Below are 18,910 nucleotides of genomic sequence, written 5' to 3'. Positions count from 1 at the left end.
AATACTAGCTATGATCAAGTCTGATTGGATCAAAAATCCACAAGAAATTTTATAAGCACATTTGTCAATGAAAGAAGAGGAAGAGCCTTAAATATAACTTAAATATAATTTCTACTGTTGTAAATGTTTGAACGGTTATCAAAGATGGTTTAAATTTCTTTGGGTCACCTACTGCTATACAGTTTCTTGTCATTTAAAGAGATCACTGTTCAAGAGTCTCAGTCAGGAACGAGCTATTTAAAACACAAAGCTGAGAATATAAAATTAGGTACTAGGATTCAAGTTCAAGTTTCTCATGTAATAAAAATGACTTTTTGAAAAGTGTTAACAAATTCACAATTTAATATCTTCTCTAATGCTATATATTTAATTTTTATTATAATCATATTCTATAAAGAAAACATTTTATCACATTCAACAAGCTCCTCTAGTTTTCATTGGATGCTATAATGTGAAACAGTTGGAAAGTACAGATCTAACCCAGCACCTTAACTTATTTATGAGGAAACTGGGGCCCAATCAGGGTGACTCATCTAAGGTCACAGAGCTAATCACTTCCTTCCTAAACCAGCTCCTGTGCTGACTTTCTGAGTCTTACCTGTAGGTCTGTGATACATCATTCTCCAAGTTACCCACATCCAAGTCAACTTATGTTCACTTCCCTCTCTGTCGTATCTCACCCAACCTACATTCCCTCTCACATTGAAGGAATACTCCACTTTATGGGAGCTGACAGCCAGCTGCTTGCCACGTTGGCCTCCAATTTGTAAAAAAACACAGTATCTGCAAAGCGCAGTAAAGTGAAGCATGATAAAATGAGGTATGCCTGTATGTTTATTTCCATTTTGCTGCCACTCCTCCCTCAATTCACACCTTGGTCTCATGGAAAACTCCTGTGACTAGGTGACTAAGGAAGACATTTGAGCTTGGTTTAACAGATGGTATCAGCTGGCAGTGGACTGCTAAGGTGTTCTAGCTACACTTGGAGATGGTCTTGAAAATGGTCTTGGAAGTGGCAAAAGGAAGTCTTCCCAGTGGGCAGAGCTTTGAGTTGTACTTTTGTGGTTCTCTTTGCCTTGAGAAAGACTCTACACCAATTCATGGGCCAGCTGGGTAAGGAGTTAGGCTGGTGACAAGGAGGTTTGGGAGAGAGGATGTAGCTGTAGATGAACCTCAGAATAGACCTAGAAAGTGAGAGTACTTGTATCCTATATGAATATTTATCAAAATGTCCCCACTGCTGGGACTTCCCTGGTGGCCCAGTGGTTAAGAATCTGCTTTCCAATGCAGGGGATGCAGGTTCAATCCCTGGTCGGGGAATTAAGATCCCACATGCCGCGGGGCAACTGAGCCCGTGCACCATGACTACTGAGCACAAAGGCCACAACTAGAGGGAAGCCTGCACACTGCAACGAAGACCCTGCATGCCACAATGAAGACCTGACGCAGGCAAACATAAAAAAAAAAAAAAAGTCCCCACTGCTAAAGAAGCTTTAATAAATTAGTGAAGAAGGGCTTCCCTGGTGGCGCAGAGAGTCCGCCTGCTGATGCAGGGGACGTGGGTTCGTGCTCCGGTCCGGGAAGATCCCACATGCTGCGGAGTGGCTGGGCCCGTGAGCCATGGCTGCTGAGCCTGCACTTCCGGAGCCTATGCTCTGCAGCGGGAGAGGCCGCAACAGTGAGAGGCCCGTGTACCGCAAAAAAAAAAAAAAAAAAAAAAATTAGTGAACAAGATGACTGGACAGGTGGGTGAAGACCTTTTCCTAGTCAACCCAGTGCCTGCTCATTGGGGTCATGAGCTCATCACAGGATTCTCCTCAGCAAGGCTAATCTGTTGCCACTGCAGAATGCCCGTTTTAGAAGGAATCATTATCATGTATTATTTCTGTCATGGTGGTTAAGTGAGTCAACTTCATTGGGAGGAGGTTTATACTGAATTTGGATTTCCTTTCCTACCAGCCACGCCTTCACCATCCTTATCCTAAATGGGTTTACCAAATACCTTATTCACCATCATGGTATCTTATACGTCATGGTATATGTCTTAGTTCAGGCTGTTATCACAAATTACCATAGCCTGTGGGGCTTATAAACAACAGGAATTTATTTCTCACAAGCTGGAAGTCTGAGATCAGGGTGCCAGTGTGGTTGGGTTCTAGTGAGAGCCCTCTTCTGGGTTGCAGACTGCCGACTTATTATATCCTCACCCAGAGAGCAGAGATGGGAAGCAGGCTCTCTCATAATCTTATAAAGGCACGAATCTCATTCATGCGGGCTCTACCCTCATGATCTCACCTAATCCTAATTAACTCTCAAAGGCCCCATCTCCTAATACATCACATTGGGGGGAGGATTTCATCTTACGAATTTTGTAGCAACAGAAACATTTAGTCCATAACAGCATCTGACCAAGGAACTAACTTTACAGTGAAATAAGTAAAGAAACTGGCTGTCCTATCAGATTCACTAGCCCTGTGTTGTGGACCCCGACAACCAGAAGCAGCTGGCTTTAAGGAATAGTGGAATGACCCAGGGAATTCACGCCTACTGAGCCAGCTGGAAGACAAGAGCTTGAGAGCTTGGATTCTATTTACAATGGTCCCTGGGTATTCTCGGGGAATTGGTCCAGGACAGCTCTTCCTATACCCTCCCACCCCCAGATACCAAAATCCAAGCTTGCTCAAGTCCCTTATATAAAATGGCATAGTATTTGCACATAACCTACACACATTCTCCCATATACTTTAAATCATCTCTAGATCACTTATAATACCTAATAAGAACATATTTTGTTTATTTTTAATTTATTTTATATTTTTTGGCTGCACTGGGTCTTCGTTGCTGCGTGTGGGCTTTCTCTAGTTGCTGCGAGCGGGGTCTACTCTTCGTTGCGGTGCGCGGGCTTCTCATTACGGTGACTTCTTTTGTTGTAGAGCACGGGCTCTAGGCGCGTGGGCTCAGGATTTGTGACTCGCGGACCCTAGAGGGCAGGCTCAGTAGTTGTGGCGCACGGGCTTAGTTGCTCCGTGGCATGTGGGATCTTCCCGGGCCAGGGATCAAACCGGTGTCCCCTGCGTTGGTAGGCAGATTCTTAATCACTGCACCACCAGGGAAGTCCCGAGAACCTATTTTAAAGTAGGTTTCTTCCGTTATGAGATTGTAAACTCTGAAGGCTGTCACCATTTTTAATATCTTTCTATTTAAGTACATAGGGTTGTACTTTATATAGTGCAGGATACAGGTTGCACACTTGTAGATTCTCAGCTATATCTGAACTGCATTCATTTTGATCAACCTGAAGTGTTGTTTTTTTTTTAAACTGACAGTTGCCAACATTTAAAAATCAAGAGATTTCATGTGAAATGCACATTTCCACCTTCTCTTGAAAAATTCGAAGGTCTGGCCATTTTAGGCCCACATTCCCAAAGTTGCGCTCTTTAAACAAAACAGGCATTTCCATCCGCCAAAGTCCTCACCTTGCTCACTTGATTTACTTTCACTAGTCACCTGGTCCCTGAAGGCATGTAAGTTTGCCACGCTTGCTGCTCAATGGAACTATATTGAATAAATGAATTTGGCAGTTAATGCTTGTACGTTCATTTTCATTTCACATACGCGTTCTATCCTTCTAACTCCATTATAATAAGCCACTTGGTGGACAGAATCCTGTTAACTATTTTTCCTTAAATAACTTTTTGGTGGTCACGTGCTTCAATAAATATTAATATGTTTATAAAACCTTGCTCTTAGCCCCAGACCACTGCGAGTTGAGTCTCCCTGCGTTGGTCTGGGGATGCCTAAAATTTCATCATTATGATTCGTTCCCTGGGTTAAGCCGAGACTTGGTTACTTGTCAGGTAAAGAGATTAAAATTATTTCCCGATAACACAAACATACAACATTTTAAAGTAGGTATGAGGTGGGAAGTTACCCTTTCCACAGCAAATAAAAAAGTTCTTTCAGAGGTGGTCAAGTTTCTAGCTGGGACCCTGGAAAAGGTGGAGGAGACTGGAATGCAGTTGCACTCTGAAGTTTATCGAAGGCTTTTTGGGTGGGAATTTTATCCGAAGAGTCTCAGAGCGACCCTCGCTCGGGTTCTGGCAGCTTTGGGCGTGGCTTCTGGCACAGCCCCCGAGTAGTTGTCACTGGGATCAATTTCAGGACGCTCCAGAGCCCAGCCTTCGGAGTTTCACATTTCTGGGGGCTCGTCTCCCCGCCCTCAGGTAATTTCCCTCCGTTGCTGGCGCTGCCCTGCCCCCTCGGTCGCTGGAGTCTCCCCCCCTGCCCGACACCCTCTCTGGCTCTTTCAGCATCAGTTTCCCCAAGGAGGCAGGAGGGAGACGAATTTGGGGGCTTCCCTGCCCTCGTCTTGGAGCCGGGGAAGGGGAGATGCGGGCAGGAGGCTCTGTGAGTTCAGGCTCGGCAGCCGGCTCCTGAGGCCTTCGGCCCGGGGCACTTCGCGAGGGAGCGACCCTCTCCTCAGAGCCGCCAGCGGGTGCAGTCCAGCCACGCCGAGAGGAGGGGGCCCGGGGCTCCCCGCCCCCGACCCGGCGTTGCCGCGCTCCCCCTAGCGGCCGCCGTGCGGCCTCGCTCCGTCCCAGGCTCGTCGGCGGCGCAGCTCACGTGACCGCGCTCCGGGCCTGCGGCCGCTGTCGGTTCCCCCAGTCACCGAGCGAGAGGGAAGAAACAAGATGGCGGCTGAAGGCGATCCGGAGTGGGGCCCCAGCAATTCGGATTGAGCCTTCTCCCTCCACCCGCTTCCGCCGGCCGGGCCCCTCCCGCCCGGCCCCGCGGGCCTCCCCACCCGGCCCCGGCGCCCCCCACCGCCACCCCTCCGCCCGCCCCTCCCCCCTCCGCTTTCCCTTCTCCCCCCGCCTCGGCTCCGACATGAGGGGCCGGCGGGGCAGGCCGCCCAAGCAGCCCGCGGCTCCCGCTGCGGAGCGCTGCGCCCCGGCCCCGCCGCCGCCGCCGCCGCCTACGTCCGGACCCATCGGGGGGCTCCGCTCGCGGCACCGCGGCAGCAGCCGGGGCAGGTGGGCCGCCGCCCAGGCTGAGGTGGCGCCCAAGACGCGGCTGAGCTCGCCCAGGGGGGGCAGCAGTAGCCGGAGGAAGCCGCCGCCGCCGCCGGCCCCCCCTAGCACCAGCGCCCCGGGCCGGGGGGGGCGAGGAGGCGGGGGCGGCAGGACGGGGGGCGGGGGCGGCGGCGGCCACCTGGCCCGGACCACCCCGGCCCGGAGGGCCGTCAACAAAGTGGTGTACGATGACCACGAGAGTGAGGAGGAAGAGGAGGAGGAGGACATGGTCTCCGAGGAGGAGGAGGAGGAGGAGGACGGCGAGGCTGAGGAGACCCAGGATTCCGAGGACGACGAGGAGGATGAGATGGAAGAGGACGACGATGACTCCGATTATCCGGAGGAGATGGAAGACGACGACGACGACGACGCCAGTTATTGCACGGAAAGCAGCTTCAGGAGCCATAGCACCTATAGCAGCACTCCAGGTACCCACCCAGCCCAGTTGCTGCAGACTCCTTCCCCACCTCCTCCCCCTTCTCCCCTCGCTCACTCCCTCTCTGGTCTCCCCCCACCCCCTCCTCCCCCCTCAGACAGAGGGGAAATGCGACGGCACATCAAGTGGCAAAAAACTAGATTTACTAGAGGAAAGAGGCGCATTGTTCAAAATGGAGATTGCATTGTTGCAGTTCGCAGGCCACACACTCGCGCTCTCTCTCCCTCTCCCCCCACCAACCCCCTCTTTTTCCTCTTAAAAATTTGTGCCAGTGCAGTGTCTCCACCGGGAGGGTTGAAAGTTTGGCACACACACATCCATTGCATTCATTTTTCTCCCCTTGTTTTGGTTTGGTTTTTTGGAATGAAAGAAGCCTCTTGTTTTTGCAGACCTCTTTGCATTTCTAATGTGGTTTCTTTTAGATTTTTATTCTATATCTGTTCCTAAAAAGGGAATTCAGGATTTAGGTAGATTGTGCCATGCAAACACACACAAAACATGCTTCTCTTCACACCCCGAGCTGTGTGGTTTTAAAAGTGTGTTAAGGAAATAGATCAGTTGGGTTAGTAGGGGAGCCTTATCTGGTCCTGTGTGTTTGTTTTTATTCTTGAGTGCTAATGGGCGCGTGCAACAGTTGCGGGGTAAATGGCCGATTAAAAAGCAAAGCAGAAAAACCAAAGGAAACCAAAACAAATTTAGTATTTCATCTGATTCAAAATCATTTCGGTAAAATGCAAAATAAAATAAGAGGCCTCAGGAACATGCGTCTTAACTAATTTGATGCCTTTGCCTGAGAAATGCAGTTTCCTGTCACCTGTTGCAGAGACGTATAGTTGATCATGCAGACGCAATTGCTGAAGATGAACTTTTGGACCAACTCCCAAGTCACACAGCAGAAGTATAGGGAGATTTATTGCAAAATGACTTTTTATTTTCATTCTGTTTCTGAGGATAACAGTCCTCCCTGATCTGTAATGAATTTCTCCATGGTGACTCCTCTCCTATTTTCTCAGAGTTCCTCTAGGCTGGTGCTGAGATACGTTTTGTTTATTTAAAAAACACACACATACACACACACAATGGCGGCTTTGTATTAAATACGTACTTGCGGCTTACTAAATTGTGAAAAAAACCGTAATTTATAGCGATAACCTACAAGACTTTTCCTTTATATTTTTGTTAATCTGGATTAACTAAATTAGAATCCAGTTTTCAGAGCATTTAAAAAGTAAAGTTCGTGAGAGAATAGGATCTTAACAAAGTGATAAAGGTGTGTCACTTGTTTTTAAAAGAGACTAGGATAGTAGAAGTGGTTAAATTTAAGTGTGTCTGTTTTTTTATAAATACCTAAATACTCATTGGAGGAGTATGAGTATTAAGTCAGATGTAAACCTGTTTAGATTGTCCTAACAGCACATGAAAAAGGTAATTTCTTTTGCCTGACAGAATATCTGCCTGTCTTTGGGGTCGGGTGTGGGGAGAGCTGGCAGGAGAATGAAGGGAATGAATCAAATGTCAAGTGTTTGTGTCCTGTATGTAGAAGGGACTACACACCATTCTTCATTTCTTGCCAACTTAATTTTAGTACATCTTTTATAGTAATAGTTTTTACTTTAAGAAATCACATGTGGTCTTTTCTACCAAGAGCCCAGAATGGAAAGACCCGTGGAGAGTAAATTACACTATTGGAGGAAGTTTTCTCAGATGAGACAGAGCTAAGGTGTTTTGGCAGGGTGGTTCAGCTAACTTTAACTCCTCTTTGAAGGCCTAGAAAATAATATTTAGGGTTGAGAGCCGTGTATATGCTGAGTTAAATTACAGTTTGTGGTTAGGTTTCCTTTTTTAAAAAGATGCTTATATCTTTATGTACTTCCATGACATTTCGTTTTTTCTGATGACATTCATAGTGCACCTTGTGTATGCTTGTCCTATCTTTATGTGAAATTATGGATTATATATGCTTATATTAATCTTATACCACCTGCATTTCCTAGTACAGCGTGTCTCACACAGCCGGTGCTCATCAGAGATTGGTTGGACAGATGATTGTTAGTAGGTGAGAACTTGTAATAGATGAAGTTGTGCTAATTCTACTGTGGGTGCCATAATTCCTAAATATTTTGGATTTGGGAAACTAAATATTGGTCTAATTAGATTTTGATACATTGACCAGGGAATGTTTTTAGCAGCAGAGTTAGTGTGTTTTGAGCTGCTGTTTCATATTGCTTGCCAGGCATTTTCCTTCCTTTATTGGATGTGGTGTTAACGTGTTAGATGTTTTACTTTTTGAAACATTATTTCTCAAGATTATGGTAGAAGAGATGATACATTTTGCGTTCTAAACTTTTAGAATATGTCTGCTTGCCTAGAACAATGCATGACAGTGAGTTGTTTAGGCTAAGCACCTGTTTCATTAGTTTTATTGTCTGTACTTCTAGGTAAATGTATGTGCTTTGGAAGGAAAAATGTATGTGCTTTGGAAGGAAAAATGTTCTAGATGGTTTGATATCCCCAAGCTCATAAATAAATATGTTTGGTGGATTTGAATCCAGCTGTATTGTCAGGGCTCAGAGAGGAATATACTTTATTGGTAATTTAGAGAAGATTATTAAGCTTTGTAAACTAGAATGTTAGCTTAAGTACTAAATATTCAATTCCTAGTATAAGAAATTACTCATTCATTTATTCATATGTTGAGTACTTTGTAGGTAATATACCTGTTGATGCGAAGACATTGGTTGATGTTACTAGCTTAATTTTCTAAAACCATATATTTAAAAAAGTTTATTCACTGGAGGTGAAATGTTTTCCTTTTAATGGAGAGAAATTTTAAATGGGTACGTAAGGTTCTCACATGACAGATATTATTATAGGTATAACAATTTGTTAGTACAAAATTGAAATCATCTAGTTTTGCTTAAATTCAAGGCATTTGGTTGAATGAGGCTTTTATTTTTATTGTTAAAATTTAGAGTTATTTCAGCCTGTAGGTTTTATGACATAGTTTGCCAGTACATTGAGAAGGATTGTGTAGAAAATCTTTTGAATAGGCATTTGGTAAAGTTCTGACAGCACCTTGAAATCAAGCATTTTCTAATTCAAAAAAGTTAAATTAGACTTTAAACAGAATAGTTCTTGCATTTAACTTGTGTGGAACATCTGAGAATACCTAGGTGGTATTTTGATTTTTTTTGTTGTTGTTGTTTTGCGGTACGCGGGCCTCTCACTGTTGTGGCCTCTCCCGTTGCGGAGCACAGGCTCCGGACGCGCAGGCTCAGCGGCCATGGCTCACGGGCGCAGCCGCTCCGCGGCACGTGGGATCTTCCCAGACCGGGGCACGAACCCGCGTCCCCTGCATCGGCAGGCGGACTCTCAACCACTGCGCCACCAGGGAAGCCCCTAGGTGGTATTTTGAAATTTGGAGCTTCTGATGACTTAAGAAAGCAAAAGCGCTGGTGTTGCCCTGGGAGAGTTAGTGATTTATGTCCTCTAAGGCAGGGGTCCGGTACTGGTCCGCAGCCTGTTAGGAACCGGCCTGCACAGCAGGAGGTGAGCGCGAGGAGTGAAGCTTCATCCGCCGCTCCCCATCGCTCGCATTACCGCCTGAACCATCACCCCCCCCCACCCCCGTGCATGGAAAAATTGTCTTCCATGAAGCCCTGGTGCCAAAAAGGTTGGGGACCTGTGCTCTAAGGATTATGACAGTGGAGATGGGTGGCGTAGGTGCCATGAATGAACTGTAGGTTGATCTGAAGCAGAATTTGTTACCTGCTGGCAGTATTTATTCTCACTGGTGTCAACCAAGTATCTTTTCATTGTGCTTGGAATTCCTGATTGCTACAAGTGAGGTACGAAGTGCAGTGGAGATTTAAAGGAGGGTGAGATCATACCCTATTTGGGGGAGTTGGTGTGGGTGTTATGCTTCCTGGATGGACATGTGGCTAGTGAGGATGGACATGTGGCTACTGAGGATGGACAGAAGAAGGGAGGGAGCAGCATGAAGCAAGGCACTGATTCTAAGGTGCAGGCAGGCTTAAGTAACCTGCTTTAGCAAGAGCCTGAGTATGTGAATAGGAAATAAAAAGATAAAGCACCATTGTTGGGCAGTACTTAAGAGAACCAGGCTATAGCATCTCCTCTCTCCCTCATTTGTAGGATAACAATTGGGGTAGATCAGTGATCCTCAGTCATTTTTCACTCCTGGAACACCCAAGGGATTTGCTGTATTCCTATCAGCACCATGTGGGAGCATGAAACAAAACCAAATCAAATGGTGGATACTGTTAAATCACTGATGCAGCCAGTTCTTTCCCCCACAAATTGAGAGAATTAATGGAAGAGGTGATTTCTGAAGTCTCCTCCCCTCCCACCCTCCTGTCTATTTCAGGTCTATTTCATGTGTGGGTATTGGGGATCAATCAGAAGATCTGGAAACAAGCGGGATATGATTTCAGGGGGACATCAGGAAGTTTAGCATTACTTCTGTTCTGCAGGATGGATTGGAAGAGGACAGATAACTGGTGGGGATCTGGATGGGTTTTGTAGCCCTGGATGGGAAGATCAATTCAGGAGGTACTTCAGAATTCTCCAGCATCAGAAGTGTAGACAGAGGAATGCATCAGATATGCCTCTGTAAGAGTGGCAATGCTTTCAGTAGGTACAGGAGTTTAAGATTATAAGGGAAATTAATGAGATCTGTTTTCAGGTATTGGTACCTGAAGAGGTTAAACATGAGAATTAAAAGAAAGAAAATGCGGGCCCCAAAGAGTTATGAAAAAGTTGGACAACATGACCTGTGGGTATTAGAGAGGTGTGTCTGAGGTATGCAATAATAGATGGTCTGTGTACAGCTCAGGCTCAGTACTCTTCTGGTGTATATTTGGAAGTGGAGCTGGGTATTGAAATGTGGGTGTGCAGCAGGAATGAGGATATTAAGGCCAGGAGCTCTGGTCTGTTCCGTTAGGTCTGCCTTTCCTCCCTCTTCAAGACCCCATGTCCTCCCTGTGACTGCAGATCCTTGGTGGGGGGGTGCCAGGGGTGAGAAGGTGGTGGTAGTGGTGGCAGACTGGTAGTCTGGGTGACACAGACAGGAGGAAATCCTAGTAGATGCCCTCTTTGCATTGGTTAGATTGCTCCCTCCCTGGTCCTTAGCCATGCTCTGGGGATCTCTTCCTAGAAGTCTTCCCAGAGTTCTGTTGCTCACCTTGGTCTCTTCTCTCTCTCTCTCTCTTTTTTCTTTTTGGCTGCACCGCTTGGCATGTGGGATCTTAGTTCCCCGACCAGAGATCGAACCCGCGCCCCCTGTAGTAGAAGCACGGGGTCTTAATCACTGGACCGCCAGGGAAGTCCTCTCTTCTCTTTGAATGCCTCTTATAGCAGTTATAGCCTCATCTTCGTAATTTAGCACTAGTTTAGCACTGACCCTCATTATTCTAATTTTTTTCATGCTTTCAGTTCTTTAAAATGATAAGCTTCAGGAGACAGAACATTTCTTAAAAAAAAAACTTACAAAATGCACTTTAAAAGATAGACAGTAAAATGCAGATAGTATTAAAATGCATATAGCTAAATATAACGTTTTAATTGTTTGGTATACTGGTATGTATCAGATTATTCTGTATATTTTTCTAGATACTAAGTTACATTCCTCAAGTATTTTTTGATTGCTGGTTGATTTTTAAAAATAGTAACAGTAAGAGCTAACATTGGACATCTAAATTACAGAATTATTTTTGAGAAGTATTTAATAAAAATTACATTTAAAAAATACCAAAAAATTGGGAATTCCCTGGTGGTCCAGGGGTTAGGACTCTGAGCTCTCACTGACGAGGGCCCAGATTCAATACCTGGTTGGGGAACTAAGATCCCACAAGTTGGCATGGCAAAAAAAAAATTTTTTTTTAAATTATACACACACACACACACACACACACACAGTTTTGCATTTTTAAAATAGCAGCTTTATTGAGATACAGTATACGTACCATAAAATTTACCCTTTAAAAAAAAGTATATTATTCAATGGTTTTTAGTATATTCACGGAGTTGTGAATACATCATCCCTATCTAATTCCAGAACGTTTTTTATCACGCCAACAAGAAACCCATATCCATAGCAGTCACTCCCTGTTCTCTTCCTCCCCTGCTCCATCCCCTGGCAACTATTACTTCATTCTCTGTTGATTTGTCTCTTTTGGAACTTTCTTATGAAAGGAATCATACAATATGTGGCTCCTTTCACTTAGCATAATGTTTTCAAGGTTCATGGATCTTGGAGCATGTAACAGCACTATATTTAAATAATATTCCATTATATGGATATGCCGCATTTTGCTCATCCATTCATCACTTCATGGATATTTGAATTGTTTCTACTTTTTGGCTGTTATGAATAATACTGCTGCTAACCTTCGTGTATAGGTTTTTGTCTGGACAAGATGTGTTTATTTCTCTTGGGTATATCCTAGGAGTGGAATAGCTGGATTATTACAAATACAATTTTAGTAGAATCTTTATAACCAGACTTATTTTGTTCATTACAGTAGTTTTAAAACAGTTCTCTTAGGATGAATGAGAGCTGGTTTGTAAATCTTCCAAAATATCTATGATTTTTGGATTGCTTTAGGTCAGCTTGGAGAATTTATACCAGGGTTTGTCAGAGAAGGAGCAGTGTAAGTGGAGTCGTTTTCCCACATAGTCAGTGTGAGGGCGTCTGGCAGGCTTCGGAGGCACCCACATATGTCAGCCCACCGCAAAATTTTAGGCTGTCATGATACGTGAGAGTCTCAGGATTTTAGATAAATCTTTTATGAATGTCAGGGATCTAGGGAGGTAGCATGTAGCACAGAGTTTTAAAGAGTGAAGGATCTGGAACCAGTCCTCATAGGTTTGAATCTGGGCTCTGTGATGATGGGCATTTTGCTCAGCTCTTTGTACCTCACTTTCCTCCTTTGTAAAATGGAGATATCATAGTACTGAATTCAGGATGTTGTGAAGGCTGAATGGGTTAATGCATGTGAAGTGCCTAGAACAGTGCCTGGCATATATATAGTAAAGATTCAATAAATAGTAGCTATTATTGTCTGTTGATTTGTTCCTGAACTGAAAGTGGATATTCTGTAGGGATATAGGGACCTTACAATGTAGTGAGGTAGTATTTTATTCTGTCGAAAGCTGTCAACTGACTCACAAGGTATAAAAATATTTTAAGCACCACATTAAATAAAAATGTACCTGAAAATAGAGCTTTATTTTCCCCCCTTTAAAAGAATTACTAAATGTTTAACTTACCCATTCAAAACATTCAGTTTACCTAACATCTGATTTATTCTAGAACTATAATAAATAATACATTTCCTTTAGTTATTTACAGGGGTCAGTTAAAGTAGAAATAGTGCTCTTGATAATTTCAGCTCTTTGGTAGTTCCTCTCCTCCATGCCATTTTCCTCTGCCTGTTCCTTAAACACCAGGTTTCCAGGTTTTCAAACCAGCCCCTGGCCCCCTCACTGTCTCCCTCCTTCCCCTGAGATCTCATTTATTCTCAAGTTGTTTTTAAAAATTGCAATGAAAAATTTAAAAATAGTGTAGATTTACTCCTTTGGGAAAATACATATAATATAAAGATGAAAATGAAAATGATCTGTAATCCCACCAACCAAAGATACTCACTAGATATGTTTCTGTATATATATATATATATATATATATATATATATATATATATATATAATTCCACTTACTGTAACCTGCTTTTATCTACACATTTTTTAAAAGTTATAACTAGGATGACACTAAACAAACTGTTTTTCCCTGATATACGGCAAGGTTTTCCCATATCACTGTATCTTTATCAGTCATCCATCCCTAATGATTAGTAATGCTGAATTATCTCTTCACGTGCTTATTTGCTGTCTGTGAAGAAAATCATTGGTGAAGTGTCTGTTGAAATATTTTGCCCGTTTAAAAAATATTTATTTATTTAGGCTGTGCTGGGTCTTACTTGTGGCATACGGGATCTTTAGTGGCAGCATGTGGACTAATTAGTTGCAGCATGCATGCAGGATCTAGTTCCCCGACCAGGGATTGAACCCAGGCCCCCTGCATTGGGAGCGCAGTCTTATCCACTGGACCACCAGGGAACTCCCTTTGCCCAGTTTTTAATTGGGTGGTTTTCTTATTATTGAATTTGGAAAGTTCAGCTAACATAATAATTATTTATGATATATAATTTCCCAAAGCTCTTTTCTCTGTTCCTTTTTCAGAGCATTCTCTTCTTGGATGCAACATCCTGACTTATCTCTCTAAGGATATTTATTATAGTTTTTTTTTTTTGAAGATTTCTTCTGTTTCTTTTGTTTTCTCAGATTCCTTTCTTAGGTTTTAGTTTTTTCTCTTTGATATTGGAGACTTTTTTCAAGTGCCTCGTGATCCTCAACTGTTCATATTTAGGAGTGAAGCACTGGGTAGCACTTTGTGGGTGGCCATGGGTTGTCAGCTGGTGGGTTTCACTGCAGAGTAATTGGGCAGTGGAACCCCAGGTATCAATATTTGTTTTTGTTTTTGTGAATTTTTGTTTTCTCTTTCACTCTTTTTTTTTTTCTCCTGTGAGTCTATTTGGTTTCTTAAGGGAAGATTTCTTAAATCTTTTTTCCTGGGGCTGGGAGTAGGGGTCCGAGGGCACGTGACCAATATCCTGGGAAGCCAGATGAGGGAGGGTGACTAGGGCTCACACCTTGGAGTAGGCACACTTCACTGAATTTCTCTGTTAGGAACCTTGAGCCAACTTTTTTTTTTTTAAGTGTGGTGTAATTGACATACAACATTATCTTAGTTGCAGGTGTACAGCATAATGGTTTGATATATATATACATTGCCGAATGATCACCACAGTAAGTCTAGTTAACACCTGTCAACATACATAGTTACAAAAACATGTTCTTTTTCTTGTGATGAGAACTTTTGAGATCTGCTCTCTTAGCAACTTTCACATATACAATATAGCACTCTTAACTATAGTTACCATGTTGTACAGTACATCCCCATAACTTATTTGTATTGATATTATAACTGGAAGTTTATAGCTTTTCACCCCCTTCACCCATTTTGCCCACCCCCATCCCCTGCTTCTGGCAGCCATCAGTCTGTTCTCTGTATCTCTGAGCTTGCTTGTTGGCTTGTTTTTTAGGTTCCATATATAAGTGAGATCATACGGTATTTGTCTTTTTCTGTCTGACTTATTTCACTTAGCATAATGCCCTAAGGGTCCATCCATGTTGTCACAAATGGCAGGATTTTCTTCTTTTTTATGGCTGAATCATATTCCATATATGTATATTGTGTGTGTGTGTGTGTGTGTATACATCACATTTTTTTAATCCATTCATCCATCAATGGATACTTAGGTTGTTTCATGTCTTGGTTATTGTAAATAATGTTGCAGTGAACATGGGGGGTATAGATGTCTTTATTTTTTTTTGCGGTACGCGGGCCTCTCACCGTTGTGGCCTCTCCTGTTGTGGAGCACAGGCTCCGGACACGCAGGCTCAGCGGCCATGGCTCACGGGCCCAGCCGCTCCGCGGCATGTGGGATCTTCCCGGACTGGGGCACGAACCCGTGTCCCCTGCATCGGCAGGCGGACTCTCAACCACTGTGCCACCAGGGAAGCCCCTAGATGTCTTTTTGAGATAGTGATATCTTTTCCTTTGGATATATCCAGAAGTGGAATTGCTGGATCATATGGTAATTCTATTTTTCATTTTTTGAGGAACTTTCATACTGTTTTCCATAGTGGCTGCACCAATTTACATTCCTACCAGCAGTGCATAAGGGTTTCCTTTTTTCCACATCCTCGCCAACACTTGTTATTTCTTGTCTTTTTGATAATAGCCATAATAACAGGTGTGAGGTGATACCTCATTGTGGTTCTTTTCTCTTTGTTCTAGTATGTTTTTACCTTTTGTACTTCTTTGTTGTCAATTTACCAAGTGTTGAGAGGAAAAGGATATTAGCTCATGTTACATATTTATCATATATAAAGTGAAGTCTCATTAAGTATTTCTTTACAAAACGGTTAAAAAATAACTTATCTAATACTTATTCAGCGTGCAAGGTACTGTGTTAAAACCTTCACAGAGATCCAGTGATGGATAAGAAATGGTCCCTACTCTCAGGTCTTTATTCTTTCAAGAGGGAATAATAAAACAGTGCATAAATGTAAAATAATACAGGGCAGGCTGTGGTAAGTGCTGTAAGAAAAACAATTAAGTTAGGGAGAGAGATCATATTCTATATATTTGGGAGATCAGAAATGGTGTCAAGAACAAGGTTGAATTTGAGATATTTCTTGAAGATTGGGTAGGATTTCTCCAGGTGGAGATTGAACAGAAAGAGAAAGGAGGAGGTGAAAGGTAACAGATGACAGGAAGGTGAACGTTCAGGGACTGCGTACTTGATGTCTGAGTGTGGAGGAGGCGAGACTGTAGAGAAGTGGAGATTATGTTTTGGTCCAATTTGAATAAATGCCAGTCTGAGGAATTTGAACTTAGTAGGCAGTGTGTAGTCATTGAATGTTTTAAAAGTGGCGTATGTCATGATAAAGCTGAGCTTTTTGGGAATTCCCTGCCGGTCCAGTGGTTAGGGCTCCACGCTTCCACTGCAGGGGGCATGGGTTCGATCCCTGGTCGGGGAACTAAGACCCGCATGTCATGTGGTGCCGCCAAAAAAAAAAAAAAAAGCTGAGCTTTTTGAAAAATAATCTGGCTTTGGTGTATAGGATTTATTGGAATAGGAGGGGGCTGGTATAATAACTTTTCATAGCTACATAAGATCCCATCCTAAGGCTTTACCAAGTAGTTAAGCTGTGCTGTACAGTCATTCCTTGGTATCTGCAGGCAGTTGGCGGCTGGACCCCCCCCCCCGCCATGATACCTAAATCTGCTGGTGCTCAAGACTGTTATATAAAATGGTGTTGTACAGTTGGCCCTCGAAATCCTTGGATGCCAAACCTGTGGATATGGAGGGCCGACTGTTTACGTTTGCTGTGATTACCTGTAGTGACTAAACCTTTAGATAAATCTTGGTTCACATTCCTGGTTTTTTTTAAGGCTTTTACTATGTAATACTAATAATTATAAATATTATATAACATATATATTAGGTAATGTATAATATACGTATTATACTAATACAATATGTGTCATTATATTATAAATATTAGAAATATATTTCCACCAGCAGTGTATGAAAGTGCCCATTTCACCAGCACCAGTTATTTATAAACCATCTTTGCATCCAGTGGGTTAAAAGCCCTCTTGTTTCTCTTGTTTGAATTTGCATTTTTGACTAATAAAATTTAATGCTTTCATGACCTCTGACACCCAAATCTCTGTAGTCATGGTTTCCTTCCTGTGTTTTAACTAATGGATGAGTGAATACTTCTTGAACCCCTCCACTTAGAAGTCCTGTAGGCACATCCAGTTCAACATGTTCCAAATAGAATTCATGCTTTAGAGACTGCTCCTAACCTCCCATTTCCTTGTTCAGTGAATAATGGCACTGCCCACTGAATTGCCCAAGTCAGAAGTGAGGAAGTACCAGACTCCTCCCTGTGCCTCACCCTCCATGTGCAGGCTTGTCACCAGGTCTTGTGAAGTTTACATCTTACATATCTCTTAAATATATTTCAGCTCTCTTGTCCATCCATGCTAATGGTTACCTAAATCAGGCCTTCTTTATCCCTTACTTGGCTTCTTAAGGAAACAGCCTGCCTGCCCGCCTGGGCTCCTTTTGTCCATTCATCTCTCATATCCATCTTCCACGTACATACTCCTCTGCTCTGAGACAAATCTGACCATGTTATGCCCTTTCTTAAAAATCTGTGGGAAAATGATTATGTGCTTTAGTGTAGGTGGATAGTTCTGACTTGGCTTTTGCTTCCTCTACCAGCCTCATCTTCTGTTGCTTCATTTATTTGTTCACTTATTTTAAAAATACCTGTTGAGAACCTACTATGTTCCAGGCACTCTTTGGGATGCAGCCAGGAATAAAGCAGACATGGCCCCTGCCCTGACACAGCAGGGAAGGTAGCCAGTGTAACAGTGAGAGAAGTGCTTCCAAAAGGGGCAAGTAAGAATGACTTCATGGGCGTGGGGCGGGGAGTGTCAGAAAAGGCCTCCCTGAAGAGTGACAGGTGAGCTCCAAATGGAAGTAGCCGGCAGAGGGGAGGGGAAAGAGGATTCTAGGCCATAGGATCACCACATGCAATGGACTGGAGGGAAGACCATGAAGGATTTCAAAGCCAGCAGTGCTGTGATCAGGTTGGTGTTTTTTAAAAAAAAGTCCCTCTGGCTATAGAATAGATAATGAATTGGAGTGGGATAAGAATTGATGAAGGGAATTAGGCTGTTGAAGTAGACCAGGTGACAGATTTTGTACCTTGGAGAGAAATATTCAAAAAATAATTTAGTATTTAGGATGTCACATCTTAGTGATAGATTGGTTAGTTGGGATATGATCAAGGTTGAATTGACTTCTAAATCTCCTTTATTTCTCTCTTTATTCACAACTTATTTCTCTTCACCTTTAATTTGATTGTCAAGTAATGCTGAATTCTTTGTAAAAGTTCCCCTCAAACACCTCGTAGTGGGGTTCCCTGGTGGTGCAGTGGTTGAGAATCCACCTTCCTATGCAGGGGACACGGGTTCGATCCCTGGTCTGGGAAGATCCCACATGCCACGGAACAACTAAGCCTGTGTGCCACAACTACTGAGCCTGTGCTCTAGAGCCCGCGAGCCACAATTACTGAGCCCGCACACCACAACTACTGAAGCCCGCTCGCCTAGAGCCCTTGCTCCACAACAAGAGAAGCCACTGCAGTGAGAAGCCCACGCACCGCAACGAAGAGTAGCCCCCGCTCGCTGCAACTAGAGAAAGCCTGTGTGCGGCAATGAAGACCCAACACAGCCAAAAATAAATAAACAAAATAAATAAATTTATTTTAAAAAAAAACACCTCATAGTTATTCACTGCTGTGATGACTAACTCCTGGTCACCCATCCATCACCTTCTCCAGCTTGTCTTCTCTGGTCACCATTCCCTTTTCCTTAGGTGAGACTAAGTTCCTTTACCTCTCCCTAACCCCCCAGGACCATGTGCATTTATGTTTAGTTTCCAAATATTTCAAGGTGTTCTAGGTTTCTTTCTTTCTGTTACTGATTTCTAATTTAATTTCATTGTGTTCAGAAAGCATACTTTGTATGACTTTAATTCTGTAAAACATTTTTAGAGGTTTGTTTTGTGCCCCAAAATGTTGTCTGTCTAGGTGAACGTTCCAAGTGTACTTGGAAAAGAAGGTGTATTCTGCTGCGGGTGGGTAGAGTGTTCCATAAGTGTCAGTTAGGTCA

At 43.3% G+C, this 18,910-nt stretch overlaps 1 protein-coding gene across 4 annotated transcripts in view; it reads left to right on the top strand.

Moving 5' to 3' along the window:
* Positions 1-4,887: 4,887 nt before the first annotated feature.
* Positions 4,888-18,910, top strand: part of BPTF (bromodomain PHD finger transcription factor) — a 139,379-nt gene continuing 125,356 nt past the window's right edge. For all 4 annotated transcript variants that reach the window (XM_060133033.1, XM_060133034.1, XM_060133032.1 and 1 more), the window contains exon 1: positions 4,888-5,500. In XM_060133033.1, the coding sequence (XP_059989016.1) occupies positions 4,888-5,500 (613 nt within the window). The remainder of the gene's footprint in view (positions 5,501-18,910) is intronic.

Source organism: Lagenorhynchus albirostris, chromosome 20 (genome assembly GCF_949774975.1).
Source record: "Lagenorhynchus albirostris chromosome 20, mLagAlb1.1, whole genome shotgun sequence".
In the NCBI taxonomy this organism is placed as follows: domain Eukaryota; kingdom Metazoa; phylum Chordata; class Mammalia; order Artiodactyla; family Delphinidae; genus Lagenorhynchus; species Lagenorhynchus albirostris.
Note: the sequence above shows the minus strand (reverse complement) of the source record. Positions and strands in the feature narration are given on the sequence as shown.